At 38.7% G+C, this 17372-nt stretch overlaps 1 protein-coding gene across 2 annotated transcripts in view; it reads left to right on the top strand.

The window, feature by feature from the left end:
* COL4A1 (collagen type IV alpha 1 chain) overlaps nt 1–17372 on the top strand; it is a 123278-nt gene that overhangs the window by 99237 nt on the left and 6669 nt on the right. Inside the window, exons 38-49 of one of the 2 annotated variants that reach the window (XM_034060207.1) lie at nt 905–1031; nt 1136–1216; nt 1945–2043; nt 2559–2609; nt 4469–4654; nt 5323–5456; nt 8503–8575; nt 9035–9106; nt 10936–11064; nt 12504–12602; nt 12750–12962; nt 15100–15277. In XM_034060207.1, the coding sequence (XP_033916098.1) occupies nt 905–1031; nt 1136–1216; nt 1945–2043; nt 2559–2609; nt 4469–4654; nt 5323–5456; nt 8503–8575; nt 9035–9106; nt 10936–11064; nt 12504–12602; nt 12750–12962; nt 15100–15277 (1442 nt within the window). The remainder of the gene's footprint in view (nt 1–904; nt 1032–1135; nt 1217–1944; nt 2044–2558; nt 2610–4468; nt 4655–5322; nt 5457–8502; nt 8576–9034; nt 9107–10935; nt 11065–12503; nt 12603–12749; nt 12963–15099; nt 15278–17372) is intronic. The other variant, XM_031045573.2, reaches the window with a different exon arrangement.

The following is a 17372-nucleotide window of genomic DNA, read 5'->3' as shown; positions in this document are numbered from 1 at the left end:
CTTATTTGAAAAGATGCTATTTTATTGTATTTTCTTTAAGCTATTTTATTGTGGTTTTGGATGTGCTTATTTAAGCTATTTTATTGTATTTAAGCTATTTTATTGTATTTTCGGATGTGCTTCTTTAAATACCTGATGAGAAACTTGAAAGGTGTACATATGTGCAGCTTTAGGTGCATTCTGTTTGATGGGACCACTGTCTCCAAGATTCTTACTTATTCTTTCTCTTCGGAATAGGCTAATTTACAGTGCTAGAAATGTGAGTGAGGGGAAGAACTTTTCAAAAATGTTAAGTAAATAAAGTCAAAAGGGCTTTTTAGAAACAGAGCAAATAATCACACTGAAATAGTATTTCTGTACTTCGACAAAAATACTGGGAAGCTGAAAAGAACTCTAAAATGGTTAGATATTACTGAAGAGAGAACTGTATTAATACTGTCTCTAAAGTTAATATAATACTGTTCTAATAGGATTCTCATTTTTTTCACATTCTTTCTCCTAGCTATACAATGGCACTAATAATGAAATTATAAGTAATAATTGTAAAAATAAAACTAATCTGATAGCAAACTTGCTGAAGACTTAAAGAATGTTTTGAACTGAACCCAGGACAACAAGTCAAGAGGCTAATTTGGAAGAGACTTTGTAAAAACTGTCATGAAAATTCATAGAAAACTGTTCATTTTCATGAGTAATATGTATGTATTAGGCAGTTGCTATAAAAGTCAGTAATTCTGATAGTGGAATCTCATGCCAAACTTAATCCTAAATTACTTTATTTATAATTGGAAAAAAAATGCGTTATACGTCTGATGATTCAGAGGGGTGACATATACCATTGCTAACAGAAAAAACTGATTCATAATCAATGTGTGGATTTTTTAACATGTGTTGCTTCTTCTAGGGAGAACCAGGAAGAACAGGTAGTCCAGGTTTATCTGGAGACAAGGGTGAAAAGGGTAGTACAGGAATTCCTGGAATGCCGGGTGCCCCAGGTCCCAAAGGATCCCCTGGCATAGCAGGATTTCCAGGCAAGTCTTTATGCTTTAATAAAACATAAATTGCCATGAAAAATTAATGTGAAACTTATACAAAATATCCTGCATATAAACCCATGTTTTCTTCCTCTCTGTAGGAAGCCCAGGCCGCCATGGAGAAAAGGGTGAAAAAGGACTTCCTGGTTTAGCTGGCATTCCAGGCTTAAAAGGAGAACCAGGTAAAAAAGAAATATAAAACACTACTTAAATTATTGTTCACCTCCAGGTAGTGGCTAAACAAATACGGTGGCATCCTACGTTTGTTTTAGCTCAGCTATTTCCTGCTACAGTTGTTCATTTCATAAGCGAAATAAGACAGCTCTGTTTCCCAGCTAAATCTGAGTCAGCATAGTTGGGACTAATACTTCTTTTACACTGTTTGTAGAAGCCATTTTACCACCTTCCACAACACTGGTTGTTGCTATAGCCATTATTTCTCTTGTTTCTGAGTTAATTTAAAAAAAATAAAGTTGATCTATGTGCCTAAACCTCAATCACCACACTAACATCATTCAACAGATGTTAAAGAGGAATCAGCCCATTGCTGTTATGAAAATAACAACATTTTTGAACTTGGAGTCTTATGTTCTTAGTTTACTGGCTGCAGGACACATCATCTCATTGGATAATGGGCTGTGCCATTCAAAAGTCTTTGCTGGAGTTCCTGCACTTTAAACTCACTGAAATCCATTATAATTAGCTATGTCAAAATTGGTAATACTTGAGACCTGTTTTGCACTGATTTAATTCAGAAGTAACCTCAAAGAAAAGTCACAATGAAATCATCATGCGGCTTCTGCTTGGTCTCTGTGGGAGCAAAAGAATAAGTGAAGCTTTTCTTTAGGGGAATAAAAGATGTAATAGAAAGTCTGATGAAAGTGAAATAAAAATGGGATTTTTTTTTCAGGTGAACCTGGCCTTCCAGGTCCTGCTGGTTCCATTGGACAGAAGGGTGAGCCAGGTTATGATGGGATTCCAGGTGCAGCTGGTGCAAAGGGTGAACAAGGTACTGTGACTGTCGTGTTAAGTTTATGGGGTTCAAAAATACACTGAGACAGGCTGCACAAGAGTAGCTGGTAGAGGGGTGTGCTGGGTTTTAGGTACTTTGAATGGAACCTTAAAAAACAAAGTTAGTATGCTGTCTTGCAAGTTACTATCATCCATCATTGTAAATGTGATCATTTAGATGAGCAACTGTGTTTAATCAGTGTAATCTTGTAAGAATTTATTTCACAGAAGCTGGCAATACCTCAAAGAATTGGTATGTTTACGAATTAATTTCAGTCTGCAACTTTGCTGTGAAATAATGGAGCAGGCTTGCCTTTTCTTATGGTAGGGTTTTTAGTCATGCAGGACCCATTTTCCTAGATATAACGCCAGTAATAACAAAGTCTTTGCACTGAAAAACTTTTGCATAAACCACTTATTTAGATTTTATACTTGCTTAATAAATTTTTGTTCATTACACGTTAAATTTAAGTCTATCCCACCTTTGAATTTTTTTCTGCTTCTCTATTACAGGTGTTCCAGGTAGAGGACTTCCAGGATTTCCTGGTGCAAAGGGAGATAAAGGTAAAACAGTTCTTTAAACAAGTAACAAACCTCCCTCACAACATAATATAAACATACTTCTGTAATTCAGACATACTTTCTACTTCATTCTTTCACATGCTGTACCTTTTCAGAGCAGGCAGAAACTCTGAGAGGTTTAAATACTTTCTGTCGCAGTGGCAGCATCTTGGACATGAGTTAGCTATGCCCTAAAATAGGTAATTATTCATAGTGTGGAATTTACTGCAAGCTGTGCTGTGATGAGGTAATATAAATAACTCATGTATTTGTGTGCTGTGCTTTTGACTCCGAGTATTCCTTGTTTTGTACTAATTTTGCAAGTATCAAAGTCTAGTGAGGCTTTCTGCACCAGACAGCTAAAGATAATAGTTTCATGGCCAGGATACTGCAGTAATTTTTTTACCTGAGTCTGTTGTGCAGCTCACATGCTATTTTATTCATTGCTAAAACTGTTATTCTGTATAGCTTGTTATAGCATGTCTAAGCGATGCACAGGAGCATGGTGTAGAGGTGCAAAAGGTAACAGAGACTGGATGAGATCTTCCTGAAAATTGTACTACCTGGACTCTGGACTTGCTAGCTATCACAATTTCAAGACTACTTGTGGTCTTTGCAGAGAGTGTCACTACACTGCAATGTGAAAATAGCATGATTGGCTTGAGTTAGTGTTTGTTCAAGGTGTCTGTAATGCACCATGCTCCATTTGATGAAATAAGTATGTCCTAGACACTGGGCTGCAAAATCAGAAGAAACTGTTTGCAGAAACATCATACTGCTACTGATAAAGGAAATTGTGTATGATTAAAGAGTTTTTTCAGTTTTTAAAATCCAGAAAACAAAAAGATTCAACTGGCCCATCTATGATATAAACACGACATGGCAGATTTTAAATAACTTACATAGCTTGAAATTCCAATGCCTTACCTCACTCATTCTTCCTATAAATACAGGAAACTTGTTTGGACAATCAGAAGTGGTAAACCAGGATTTTAATTACCATCTTAGAGCAATTAACAGCCATTATTTACTGAGAAAGCCTGATATTAGAGAACTTTCTTAATAAGTAGATTTTCTAATCATAGCTCAGTAAGGCACGAGAAATGCTAGATTATAAGAGCACTTTTCTCACCTTATCCATCTCATTTTGTCAGCACAGCTCATTTAAAAATATCTGGGTTTAGAGTAAATAGATATCTAGCTGCCATCATTTGTATTCCAAATGTATTGTACTTGAAAAGAAAGTCCAGGATTTAAAGTCCCTATTCTGTTTAGGTAAAAAGCCAGGGATATTGTTCTCTATAAATTTTATTTCTCTTATTATTGTACTTATAGCAGCTAATCTATACTCTTCTTAATCATGGACTGAATTGCAAATGTTAACCATTTGTACAAACCTTAAAGTAAGTACTATGTGTCTGAATCTAGATGTTAGAAAAAGAACATTCCATTTTCCTCCAGGAGCAAGTCCTTTTGTGCTTAGTCAAGGAAAACATCCATTACTCAGTTATGACAATAATAATTGTAATGGAGTAAAGGTTTGAGGGCTTTATGTTCCTATTGGAAAGACTGATAGATGCTGAAAGTTTATTTTTAGAGTGGTTTAAAATAGCCAGCGATCAATTTAGCTAAGAAAAGGTGTCAGTCAGACTAGTCTTTTCCTTATACTTTATGTCATAATGTGGAAAACAATTTTCTAAAGTTTTGCATTTTTATTCAAATGCATAAAGGCAAGGTCAATATTTTCTTAAGGAATAAAGCTTACTGTGAGTGGATAATAAGGCAAAAGATTTCAGTAATTGTGATCCTTTCTCTAATCATGTTTTATTTGTGGGTTGTTTGGGTTTTTTTTCAAATCTTAGGCGCAAAAGGTGATGTGGGCTTTCCAGGATCCCCAGGAAGTCCAGGGATACCAGGCCTGAAAGGAGAACCAGGATATGCTGGTCCACCAGGCCCTAAGGGCAGCCAAGGTTTTCCTGGGCTACCAGGAAGTGCAATTGAGGGCCCTAAAGGAGACAGAGGACCCCAAGGCCAACCTGGCCTTCCAGGTAATTCTTTTATCTTTGGTGTTAATGTACTGCTGTTAATCAAAGCTCAACTAATTAATTAATTAATAATATAATAAATATTGCATATACTTGTTATATCCTCTTCTCACAGGTCAGATAAAAGCTCTCCTTCATATTGGCATTATGTCCTAGAACAAGCTGATTTCGTGTCCTTAGGCAGTTGGTTTTGTCCAGAAGTCTTTCTAGTGCCGAGAAGAGTGCCTCCCATTTCCATGTTTCCCTCTGGGCTTTATTTACTGTTTTAAGGCTTCTGTAGCTATATGCTCCTATATCCTGGAGTGTTAATGTGTTTAAAAACAGCCCAGTGTGGCCTTATCTTGACAGTGAATGGGTCTGTGATAGAGGATAAGGAGGAGAGTAGAGAAGAGCTGCAGTATGTCCCTACCACTTTCATACCTGAGAACATACCATCTGTTTTACACATACAGAAAACTCTCAAGTATTTTCTGTCAGCCACAGGCTGATAAATGATGGGATGGGGAGTCATATGGACATCACTGCAACAGATTCTCCTGCTTGTTTTCCTGAAATGTTGTCATGATAATTACTTTGATTCTGCCCATCTGTAGATTGAGAAAGCTTGTCCTTCATCAGATACTGCTCTGAATGAATTTTACCACTAAATAGTCACTTCTTCTGGTTTGTAGGTTTACCAGGTCCAACAGGGCCACCAGGTCCCCCAGGTCTGAAAGGGGCTAAAGGAGAGCAGGGGAGCAATGGCTGGCCTGGGACTCCTGGGAGTCCAGGAGTCAAAGGTGATCCGGGTTTCCAGGGACTGCCAGTAAGTTACTTTCAGTACACTCCAGATTTTCTGAAAGCTGGTTCTTGTAATTAATGGATATATTAATCATAGATGTTTCATGTTCAAAATAACGATACTTTACACTTAAAGTGCCTTTGGGACTCCCTGCTGACGATGTAAAGTCAGTTTGAAAACATTTCAATTCTCTGCTTTTAAAGGCTGCTTACCAATAAGCCCAGTGAGCTAATTAATTTAATAGAAATTTATAGATAGTGAGTGGTAACATACAACACTCAGAATATGATTTACAGTGTATTAACAGTACAGGATGGCTGCAGCACATCCATAAATCCTGCAAATGCATTAGTAGTTAATTTTAAAGGTTGCATATTTCACGATAAATTGCCTTCTGAAAATACTTGAATTGTTTGATTTTGTTATGAAACCTTTCAAATAAAGTGCACTTTCAGTACGGTCGGTGAAGAAATATAGCTGCTGATGCAGAAATACAAACAGGCAATGCTATTAATACATTGTTTGTATATATTATTAATTTTCCCTAGTGTAAACTAGTCCCTTTGGTGTATATTAGGGAAAATAATGTAGAATAGGACAGTTACCTAGAATAGTTGGTCTTCTATACTCTTTCACTCAGACTGTCTGCTGCCTTTTTCCACACTGAAAAATATGGTCTATATTTTAACTTTTAATTTCCTGTTTCCCACTAAGAAAATAATAATAATAGAATTTATAGAAGAAGGAATAAGAAAGTAGGCAGATATGACTCAACAGTTCCTGGTGTACAAGGAGAAGGAAGACTCAGGAATAAGGTCCTGATGTGAAAAACAAGATACTGATAATAGACTTAAAATGTCAACATTATTCTTGAAAATGCAAAGATCTGCTACATCCTTTTCTGCATCCAGGACTCATTTTGCAGAGGCATTAAGGGTTTGAGTCAGTGTTCTAACACTAGATCTTGGCTTTATCTTTTTATCTTTGAGACCATACCATACCAGCTTTCAAGGTAGTAAATTTCAAAATAATATTCCAGTATATTTCCACTGTTTTAAGAATTTGCAGTGCTTCTGCAGGGAGCCAAGTTTCTATATGCCAGAAAATTCTGAAGTTTTCATGGGTTGTTACTCCAGTCCAAGACTGTTTGTTTCTGAAGAATGGGAAATGCCAAAGGATTTTCATTCTGTGCTTTCAGTCAGAAGAAAATGCTTTACTATCCTTGTGCCACAATGTATTGGGTTGTTAAGTCAGTGTGAAATGTTCTGGTGAGAGTTATTTCAATATTAAACTTCCTCTGGTGATATATACTATGATGGGTTTCTAATGTCTTCATGCTCCCCAGTGTGACAGGCTACTGCCCTGATTACAGCTCATTTGCTTGTACTGGTCTCCAGGTACATGGTAACCTATATCACAAAGGAGATTTTGTTACAACATTGGTGACACAGCCTGTCCAAAAATCCAATTAAAAAAAAGTGAATGTGGAGATCAGAGCATGAAATACAAATCCCGTGGGTTTTCTGTGCATTTTAAGGTTGAAATGAGAAAAGAAACACTTTCATAATTTTAATGAACTGAAATACTTTTGTTTGGAAAAGATCCAAAACAAAATGTTGTTTTGCAAAGCTATATATAGTGGGGGGAAAAAAAGTTCAGGGATCTGCATATAGTTGTGGAAATGTATTTTGTGGAAAGCTTCCAGTAAACTTTTCTTATAAATTATTACATTTTATAATTATAACCTCAAAAAAAGAGGTTATTAGAAAAAACCTCTAACAGTGAGATTCTCTGACTGATGACTGTCTTTTGAATGAATGTTAGCTCTCCTGTTTTGTGCTAGAGAAGCTCACATATTATGATACAAAGAGAGGACCATTTCTTTAAACAATCCTGTGTACTACGACTGTGTGGCTGAAGGAAACCCTTACTTCATTACTTCATTAATACCTCTCTTCACTGCTCCAACAGTAGCATTTCTTTTGTTTAACTTCGATAGATTCATTGTTGATATCCATTTTTGAGCAAGTTATCTCTTCTCCCTTTATAGTCAGCGGAAAGAGAAGTTTTTAGGGAGCCATTCTTCTCATCTTAGTATAAACATCTATCAAATGAAAAATCACTCTGCTGTGTGTCTACCCTTTTGTTCTCCAAATATGATGAGGTGAATCTCCTGCCATTGGTATTATTTTTCACTCAGTACTCAATTCACATCTCCAACCTCTGATCAGTAGGTTACTTAGCAAAGGGATTTTGTGTCTTTCCTCCATCTGTGTTCACAGTTTATTAGATAGGGGACTGTCACTGCCATATTGCTTCAGCCAGGGAGAAACTCTAAACTATACTTACAAGCTTTTTGCAGATGCTCTGCAACAGACAAAAGAAGAAAAGGAAATTGACAGTCATATAAGTTACTATTTACAGTGTCTTTTGAAATACAGGCTTGGTTTTCCTTGAACTGAAGGTATATAGTGAACTTGTTACCATTAATTTCAGGAGAACAGTTTTATAATAGTGAAGGCAGAAGGAAGAGTTCACATTGTATTTGAAGTGTGTGAATCCTTGTATATTTTAACCCTGTTGAGAAGTAAAAATCTTCAGAGGATTATGAACTGTTGAGCACATTCAATTTCATTCAGCATGTGAAAGTAGAAGGTTTCGAGTTTGATATGGTCTAGAGTGACCCCATTCAATTATATGACTAGCCACTGGCTTGTGGGACTGCACTCAAATTAGAGTTTGCTGAGCTTTGTGCTTGCTGATGTTTTTCATGACAATATATACAGTCTATGGTTGAGAACGTTTTTATTAGCTATACTATTAGTGAGACCTTATTCTGAGCTAATATCTTTGTAAGGCAAAAAGTAGTTTAAAAGAACAAGGTGCCATGCTTGTTCCTAGAAGAGAAGCTTCTTATCCAGTCATGATAGAGAATAATCATTCCTTAAAGTTAATGGTTTTTCTCTCATATTAAATGTGCTTTTTATAGGTTTCTGAAAATATCTGGACTATTTGAGAGTCATATCTTAATAGTGTAGGATAACTATATTTAACTTTTTCTTTTATACAGGGTAGTCCTGGTTTACCAGGTGATATTGGTCAAAAGGGTGATCTGGGACCTCCGGGAGTTCCAGGTGTTCCAGGTGAGAACATTAACCATGTTCCTAAAAAGTATGTCAAGATGTCACTTTCATATCCTTCCTCTCACAAAAAAAGATGCTCAAAGTATGTTGACTGTTATGAATTACTGAAACAGGACATTGAAAACTGCATGAGAAAACATACAAGAACATGGAGATTTTTCTCAAGGTTTTTTGCCTTTTGTTTGTTGTCTTTCTTTGTTAATTTTAAGTGTATTTAAAGACATTATTAACTGAAGTAAGGTAAATTTGGTTCCAGTCATCATTTATTTGGTTACTTAGTGCTGTTGTTTGTATCATAATCTTGCAAACAGTTAAAAAATACTTGTGTAAATAAAGTCATGGCCTTTACATGGGTGGTGACCTTTACATGGTCATGGGGTGGTACATGATTATTCTGCAGATATCCTTCCAAATCAAGAATATACTGAATTTTCATGTAAATATTTCCTTTGACTTCAGGTCCAAAAGGATCTCCTGGCTTCCCAGGCCTTAAGGGTGAACGAGGTGACCAAGGTCTCCCTGGATCTAAAGGTATAATACGAAGATTTGCCTTTATTTATCCCAGATGTTGTTAAAATGTAACTAATAATGGTATCTCCTTCCCCCTTATATTCAGTGTCACCAGTTAGAATATTAAACTATGTATCATGGTATCAGCATCTGAATCACAGAATCATAAAATAGCTTAGGTAGGAAGGGACCTTAAAGGTCATCTAATCCAACCCCCCTGACATCAGCAGAGACACCTTCCACTAGATCAGGTTGCTGAGAACCCTGTCCAACCTGGCCTTGAACACTTCAAGGCCCAAAACTTCTTTGGGCAACCTGTTCCAGTGCCTCATCACACTCTTTGTGAAAAAAATTCTTAAGTCCAACCTAATTCTACCCTCTTTCTGTTTAAAATCATTGCCCTTTGACCTGTGACTATAGACCCTGGTAGAAAATCTCCATCTTTCTTTAAGCCCCCTTTATATATCGAAGTGTTACGATAGTCTCCCTGGAGCCTTCTCTTCTCCAGGCTGAATAACCCTGGATCTCTCAACCTTTCTTCAAAGGGGAGGTGCTCCAGCCCTCTCTAATCATTGTCATGGCTGTCCTCTGGACCTGCTCCAACAGGTCCATGTCCTTCTTGTACTGGGGACCCCAGAGCTGGATGCAGTATTCCAAGTGGGATCTCATGAGAACAGAACAGAGAGGAAGAATCACCTTCCTCCACCTGCTGGCCATGCTTCTTTTCATGTAGTTCAGAATATGATCGGATTTCTGTGCTGTGAGCACATATTGCTGGCTCATAGCCAGTTTTTCATCTATCCGCAAGTCCTTCTCTGCAGGGCTGCTCTCAGTTCATTCATCTGCAGTCTGTATTGATATTGGGGATTGCCCCTACTCAGGTGCAGGACCTTGCACTTGGCATTGATGAACTTCTTGGGGTTCACACAGGCCTACTTCTTAAGTATGTCAATGTTCTCCTTCATGGCATCCCTTCCTTCTAGCTAATTGACTGCACCACTCAGGTTGATGTCATCTGCAAACATGCTGAGGGAACTGCAAACAGCCTAAGGTCTGGGCATCTATTTCAGTCCTTGGGAGATCTGTTTGGATGGAGATGTCAACAGATAGACTGTAGTGCTTCTGTTTGGGTTTCAGCTACAGCCTTGCAGTTGTAGATGCCTTTTTCATTCCACAGGTCACAGTCTTCTTGCAATTCTTAGAAAAACAGTCCACTTTAAAAATGGTAATTCTTTTGAAAGATGTCGTCCTTCTAATTGTAATTCCCTGGAGACCTCAAGCTTCTGGGTAGGCTTGCACAGCCATCATTTGTAATCACTATCAGGGCTACTGGGGAGCAAAGCAGGCAACAGCCCAGGAACTGGCAAAGTGTGCAGCTCTTCTGAGCAAATTGTTGCACAACCTGCCAATGTCACCCCCATCAGATACCCCTCCCTGTTTGAACACCCTGGTCACAGAGCTTCTTGTCAGAGCTACATCTGTGGGCCTGCTCTGTCCTTCCTGGCTGGACACGGGAATGTAGGAGGTAGCAATATGGTTTTCAGCCGCAGCATGTGCAACTACTTAGGTGTTACTGGAGGCTTGTCAATGGCATAGGCCCAGCCTATGCTGTTTCCCCCATTGCGCCTTGAACCCTGTTGTCTTCTACCCTCAGTTGGTTTTGGGTTTAGCTTCTTAACAGGTATGACCCTACTCAATGCACATATAAAGTCTTGGACACACTAATATCTTGTACGTATAGGCTTTGTCTGTTTTCTGACTCTAAATGGTGCTACAAGGTAACATTGTTTTCTCACCTTTTTATTGTACAATACTAAATATGTGCTGATTTCCTCTGTTAACTTTGGCAGGTTTACAAGGCCCACCAGGCCCACCAGGTGCGTTTCAGCTTGTTAAAGGCGATCCTGGCTTACCTGGCCCTGTAGGACCAGTTGGTCTCAAAGGATTCCCAGGACTTCCAGGTCCCAAAGGACAGCAAGGTGAGTCTCAGACTTGAAGCAGAAACACATTTTAAGTAATGTAAAAATAGACCAGTGGTAGGCTAGACACTAGAAGATTTTTTATATAATATTGCATAGCTTTTTATAAGCCACATAAAATAGTGTCAGCAATGAGCAGGAGGGTTCCTCATTTTGGAGCTCATCCGGAAGAGTCCCAGGAACAGATGCCTTCCAGGTGATTTTTGTATAAGCTCTCACTCTGCAGTCAGCACATCAGTATCTGAGATCAGCAGTAAGCAGAATGACTGGTGACACACTGCTCATCCTTTCCCCAGAATGTATTTGTTAGGGTATCTTCTGTCTTTAGTGTTGAATCCAAACTTAATTACTGTCTATCTCTGGGAGAAGACAAGCATGAGGAAAAACACTTTGATCTTGGAGTGAAAAGTGCTTTCTTCCTGAGGAAGCTTGTTTCATAGTCCTAGATTGCAATTTTGTAAAGAAAATGTAAACTGCAAAAATTAAACGCATTAGAGAATGAGTTTAAGAGAATAAATAAGAGAATGGAGAAAAGGGTAAGACAAATGAAATGCTGGCGCAAGGCTGCATGTCCTTCAGAATGAAAGGACATGGTGAATGGGTGCTCAGAGGTGTTCTTAAGCTAGTAGTATTATAATGGAAATCTTTGTTCTTGATTGTTTTATGAGAAAATAATAGGGAATTACAGTGGAATATAATGAATATCTTGTTTCTATTTAATAGATAATGAAGATTTAGAATAGATTTTGAAGGTGTGGTTACAACTTTGTAACTGCTGTCCATTAAGAAATAGCTATGAAATAATCTCAGTGATTGAACACAGCATGGGTTCGCTTGTAAGGGATGTGTCACTGTTCTCTGTAGTCACTTCCATATGTGAACACAATATTGCTTTTTTTGAATAATGAAGAAAATGACAGCTGTGCCTAGCTGAAGCGTCTCATGTGCCACAGAAATGTTGCTATGGTGCTGATGGTGTTAACTTCTTTTTCCCAGTCAGAGTTACTGAGTTTATGTAGAACTCAAAGCATCCCTAGAAATTGATAAAGGTTGGACATAATGTATGTCTGAAAACCTGTTTGGGAAGAAGCTAAGAAAATACTGCTTTTCCCACTGTTCCTGACCCAACTTCTTTATGGTTTGTTTTAGTTTGAGTCATATGAAGAGAGGGAAGAGACTGCTGCCCTTTTTTTCATATTCCAGGAGAATACTAATTATTTTAGAAGCACACACTCTTCTTACTTCTCTGTTCTTCTCTATTGTAATCACTTTGCCTGCAGTAACCCACATATGTGCTCTAGATATTGAAATATATGCACTGAATCTGCATGAGTTTAGTTTATGCTGAGGTGTGCCTGTGCTGCACTGAATAAAAAGGCAAAATGTCAGAACTAACAGGAAGTAATATCTAATAATAACTATTCCTCATTTTTCAACAGGGGTGACAGGACCTTCAGGTGTACCTGGACCACCCGGTAGTCCAGGGTTTGATGGTAAACCTGGGCAAAAAGGAGAAGCTGGTCCTTATGGTCCCCCAGGTAAGTCCATGAGTTCTTCAAAGACTTGATTCCTTCATATAAAAATAACATAGGAGACTAGGGGTGAATGTGTCTAATTTAACTTAATTAGTTATATAGGCAGAGTACTGCTGTCTAAGAGGTAAAAGGAGACTCTCTGTATTGTAGGGCCTAGAGGATTCCCTGGTCCACCTGGCCCTGAAGGTTTGCCTGGGGCTATGGGCCCACCAGGTGCACCATCTGTTGCTCATGGCTTCCTTGTTACCAGACACAGTCAAACCACTGAAGAACCAGCGTGTCCATTTGGAACAAGGCTGATTTACCATGGCTACTCCTTGCTTTATGTACAAGGCAATGAAAGAGCACATGGCCAAGATCTGGGTAAGTAGAGAACAGATTAGAATTTAATTAGAATTAATTACAAACCAAATGTTTCTTTCATTTGTAGGACTGTATTGAACAAACCTGTAAAATTACTCTGGGCTAGCTGGTATTTATTATGCCTTCTAGGTTGGTACAAATAATGGTTTGGTATATAGTGGAAACAGTGCCAGTTTACCTAAGAAGGTCTTTCTCAAAGCCTTTGATGTGGTTGTCCATAGTATCTTTCTCATCAAATTAGAGAGATATGAGCTGGCTAAGTAGATGATAAGGTCAATGGAAAACTGATGGGTCCATCAGGTTCAGAGGGATGTGATCAGATGTACAAAGCCTGAGCGGTGGTTGTTGATTAGTGATATCTCTCAGGAATTAGTACTGAGCAAATACAGCTCAATGATTTTATTAATGACATGGGTGAGTGCACTCTCAGCAAGTCTGTAGTGTGTAATGCCAGACTGGGAGGAACTAGTGGACACAGCTGCCATTCAGAAGGATCTGGCCAAGCTGGAGAAAAAGGCTGAGAACCTCACAGAGTTCAGTAAAGGCAGATGCAAAGGGGTCATCATCATCATGGCTTGACTTCATGAATGAAGATTTGGGAAGGGTTTCACCCACGCTTACTACAAGTGTGCTGATGACTAAAAAGGCCAATGTGGGATAGGCAAATCCGGTTGCAAAAAGCACAACGAAAGGTCTCCTTGGGTGGTATAGGTGAGGCGCGATTCTTTCTACATTGCCTTTTCTCCTCGAGACTAAATTTGCATGTGTTCCCAAAGGAGACAATGGCATTATGTATAGTGTGTCTCCAAGTCTCCTGATTGGAGGCCAAGGTGCACCACTGATGGTAGTCAATATGGCCAAGGCTAAGGTATTGTTTCAGGGAGTCCTTATATCTCTTCTTTGGGGCACTTCTTTTGTGGCAACTGGTGGCAAGTTCACTGTAAAGCATAATCTTAGGGAGGCAATGGTCCTTCATCCTAGAGATGTGCCCTGCCCGGCGCAGCTGCAATTTCAGCAATGTGGCCTCCATACTGGTGACCCCTGCCTGTTCAAGGACAGTAACGTTTGACACATTGTCAGTCCAATGGATGTTTGGAATTGTACAGAGACAGCACTGGTGAAAGTGGTCAAGGAGTCGCAGGTGATGATGGTAGATAACCCATGATTCAGACCCATATGAAAGAGTAGACAGTACACCTAGAACAAAATAACCTTGTGCAGCAGAATAGACTGGGGACTGACTGTGCTTCCAGTGGCAGCAGTACAGACTGCTGCTAGAAACCTGCTTTGCAGAAAAGGACTTGGGAGTCCTGGTGAGCAACACTGGACATGACTTAGTCGTGTGCCCTTGCAACAACAACAACTACCTATTCCCCCTTGCCCAACTTACTGGCCTCTGTTGACAAGAGTGCAACCAGCAGATAGAAGGAAGTGATTCTTCCCCTCTGGCAGTTGTAAGACCGCATCTGGTATATATTTGTGCCCAGACTTGGGCCTCCCAGAACAAATATGCCATTGTCACGCCACAGTAAATGCAAAAGCTAGCTACTAAGATGGCTAGTGGGGTCTGGACAGTGTGATGGGACTGTAAGGGTTTGCTTGGCCTACAGAAATGTAGGGAGAGACTCTTATTGCTGTCTAGAGCTGTCTACAGGGAGGGTAGAGAAATGGAATCAACTCTTCTCAGAGTTACTTCTCAGTAACAGAAGCAAGGGTCACAAGTATGAGGTATATTCCTGTGAAATATCAAGAAAAGCTTTTTTTACCTTGCTGATGCTCAAACATTGGAACGGAATCCCAGAGAAGTTTCTGAACCTCTGTATTTGGAGAGTTGGAGAACTCAAAACTGGCTATGGACCCAAGCACCTGTTCTGACTGTCAGGCGCTTGGGATAGGTGACTTCTAGAGGTCTGTTCCAACCTAAGTTATTCCATAATTCTACAATTAAGACTGGGCTACTCCTTGCCTTGCCCTGTTCCTTCCTTAGGGAGTAAGAGAAGTCACTTCCTCTGAGAGAACGAGGCCCTCCAGAACAAGTGAAATCTGCTTTTTAGCTGCTCCTGGAAATCTTTGCTTGGCAGTTGGCAATGGTTCAACAAAAATAGGTTAACAAGGAACCTTTCACTTAACATTTCAGGCACGGCGGGAAGCTGTCTTCGTAAATTTAGTACCATGCCTTTCTTATTCTGCAATATCAACAACGTATGTAACTTTGCATCAAGGAATGACTATTCCTACTGGCTGTCCACTCCTGAACCCATGCCAATGAGTATGGCTCCTATCACTGGTGATAGTATCAGACCATTCATCAGCAGGTACGATTTCAGTTCTGCTGCTTTTGTAAGATGAAGAAGCCTGTGAAAAGTGCGTATGATGCATTATTTTTTGGGGAAAGGCTTTTAATCTGTACATTTTTATTTCCCGACTAGAGTTCCTTTGATAAAGTGTTTCAAAGTGTGCATGTTTTCAGCTTAGACTTTGATCAAAAATAAATCCATTTGGAGGGAAACCCAAACAAATACTTTGAGTCTAACACAAATGAAAAGATTTGCTTTGAAATGTTGTTTGTAAAAGTTATGACATACTTTGAATGAGAAAAAGTTTTCAATTTATTCACAATTCTTGTCCAAAACACTTCTTCTTTTTTTTTTTTTTTTTTTGATTAGCCATAGACTGAAGCTTTTCAGGGCTCAGTTTTCTTTTGTTTGAAAATGGTAGCATTTTTATCATTGATTAGGCTGCCAGACTTCTTCTGTTGTTTTGGCAACACTGCTTGAATACAACTATTGTTGTGTGAATTAAAGGAAGCAGTTGCAAAATCAATCATCTATTTTTTTTTATTCCAGATTCTTAGCTAGCATAAAGTGTGGCACGTAACTGTTCTACATCAATCCAGCATGTCAAACTTTTGGTCCATTTTAAATTTCAAGATCTCTAGCAAAAACTATCCTGGCATAATATGCCCAGTGCTGAAGGCAGAGGTGTGAGAAGAGTGTGGTGAACTGTACCACTGTCATTAGATAAGAATCTGACAAGGAAAATCCAATCTATAGCTCAATTGATAATTGTTAGATATAGGCATTACTTTGATTCCTATCATTGCTTCTAATCTGTATCAGCTCTTGCTGATCCCTCTCTCTGCCATGTAAAGTGAATGGGAGTGGAGATTGCTGTTACTGTTTTCTCGGGTCTGTATAAACCACCCAAGAGAAAGGGCAATTCAGATCATCAGTGGACTGTAGTATTGACATCTTTGTATGTTCAAAAAACTATTTGTCTCTACTGCAAAATGTTTGATATTTATTTTGCATAATAGAATCCATCTTGTGTCTTGTACTCTGTACTCTATTTTTGGCTTAGTGCCGTAGAAATTGTTGTGCCTTGAAAATGAGTGAGCAGATTGAGGGCAAGATTCTCAAGACAGGCTATAGTTTTTGTTGGTCTTATTTTTTCGGTTGTTCATTGGATGTGAAAGGAAGAGTCTTGACTCGCAGCAAAATTCAGTGAACAACCTCTGAAATGCATGTTGCTTTTATGCATTCCCTGTTCAAGCACCCAAAGTAGCCTTTAACAATCACTTATGAAACTCTTTCTCAAGGAGGTACCCACCAACATTTTGCCCTATCTTATGCAGATAGTGAAGCTTTTGCACTGTAAAAAAGTATATGTGTGTGTGTATATATATACACACGCATGTGTATGTGTGCATGTGCATATATGTGTGCATGTGCATATATATGGGTTTTTCATCTTTTAGCCATAACAGAGAGTAAGATAATTGTAATACACATTTTTTAAACCAGCAAAGAATCTGAGAAAGCTATTCTTTCCATTTATTTTATTAGTTGAGGCTTTTAAACCAGCAGCTTTCCCAGTCCAAAAGTTGAAAAGGTGTAGAAGTGTCACTTGCAGCCTTGGGTCATGGGACTTCTTTTCATGTAAGACCTTCCACTGAAATACCAGAAATCTCTTGAAGCAAAGCAGAGCCCCAGGAACAGGAGCATCTTTACATTCTTCTTTCAACTTACTCTTTCATCAGTGTGTTTCTTGAAATAACTCTCTCACTTCTGCACTGAAGATGAAGGCAGTAGGTATGAAAGCAGTCTTCACAAATCAGAAATAGAAGGCTTTAATTCTGAATTCCTTTGCTTCTGTGCATTTTCCAGTATCCAACTTGCTCCATTTTGCACTTGATTCTTTCCACTTCTCTGATAACTGGAATCAGACTGTTTAGTTCTGTTGTGAATCATTTTCATCATTACTAACTGCAGTAGCCAGTTTAGGCATTGTAAAAAAGAAAATGGATTATATCTACCAAATTCTTTATTACCAGCTCCCGTATTAAAGTTCCAGCTCAGCTCACTTTTGTTATGCTTCTCTTGTGAAGGCATAATTGGTCATTGGATTATT

Source organism: Melopsittacus undulatus, chromosome 2 (genome assembly GCF_012275295.1).
Source record: "Melopsittacus undulatus isolate bMelUnd1 chromosome 2, bMelUnd1.mat.Z, whole genome shotgun sequence".
In the NCBI taxonomy this organism is placed as follows: domain Eukaryota; kingdom Metazoa; phylum Chordata; class Aves; order Psittaciformes; family Psittaculidae; genus Melopsittacus; species Melopsittacus undulatus.
Note: the sequence above shows the minus strand (reverse complement) of the source record. Positions and strands in the feature narration are given on the sequence as shown.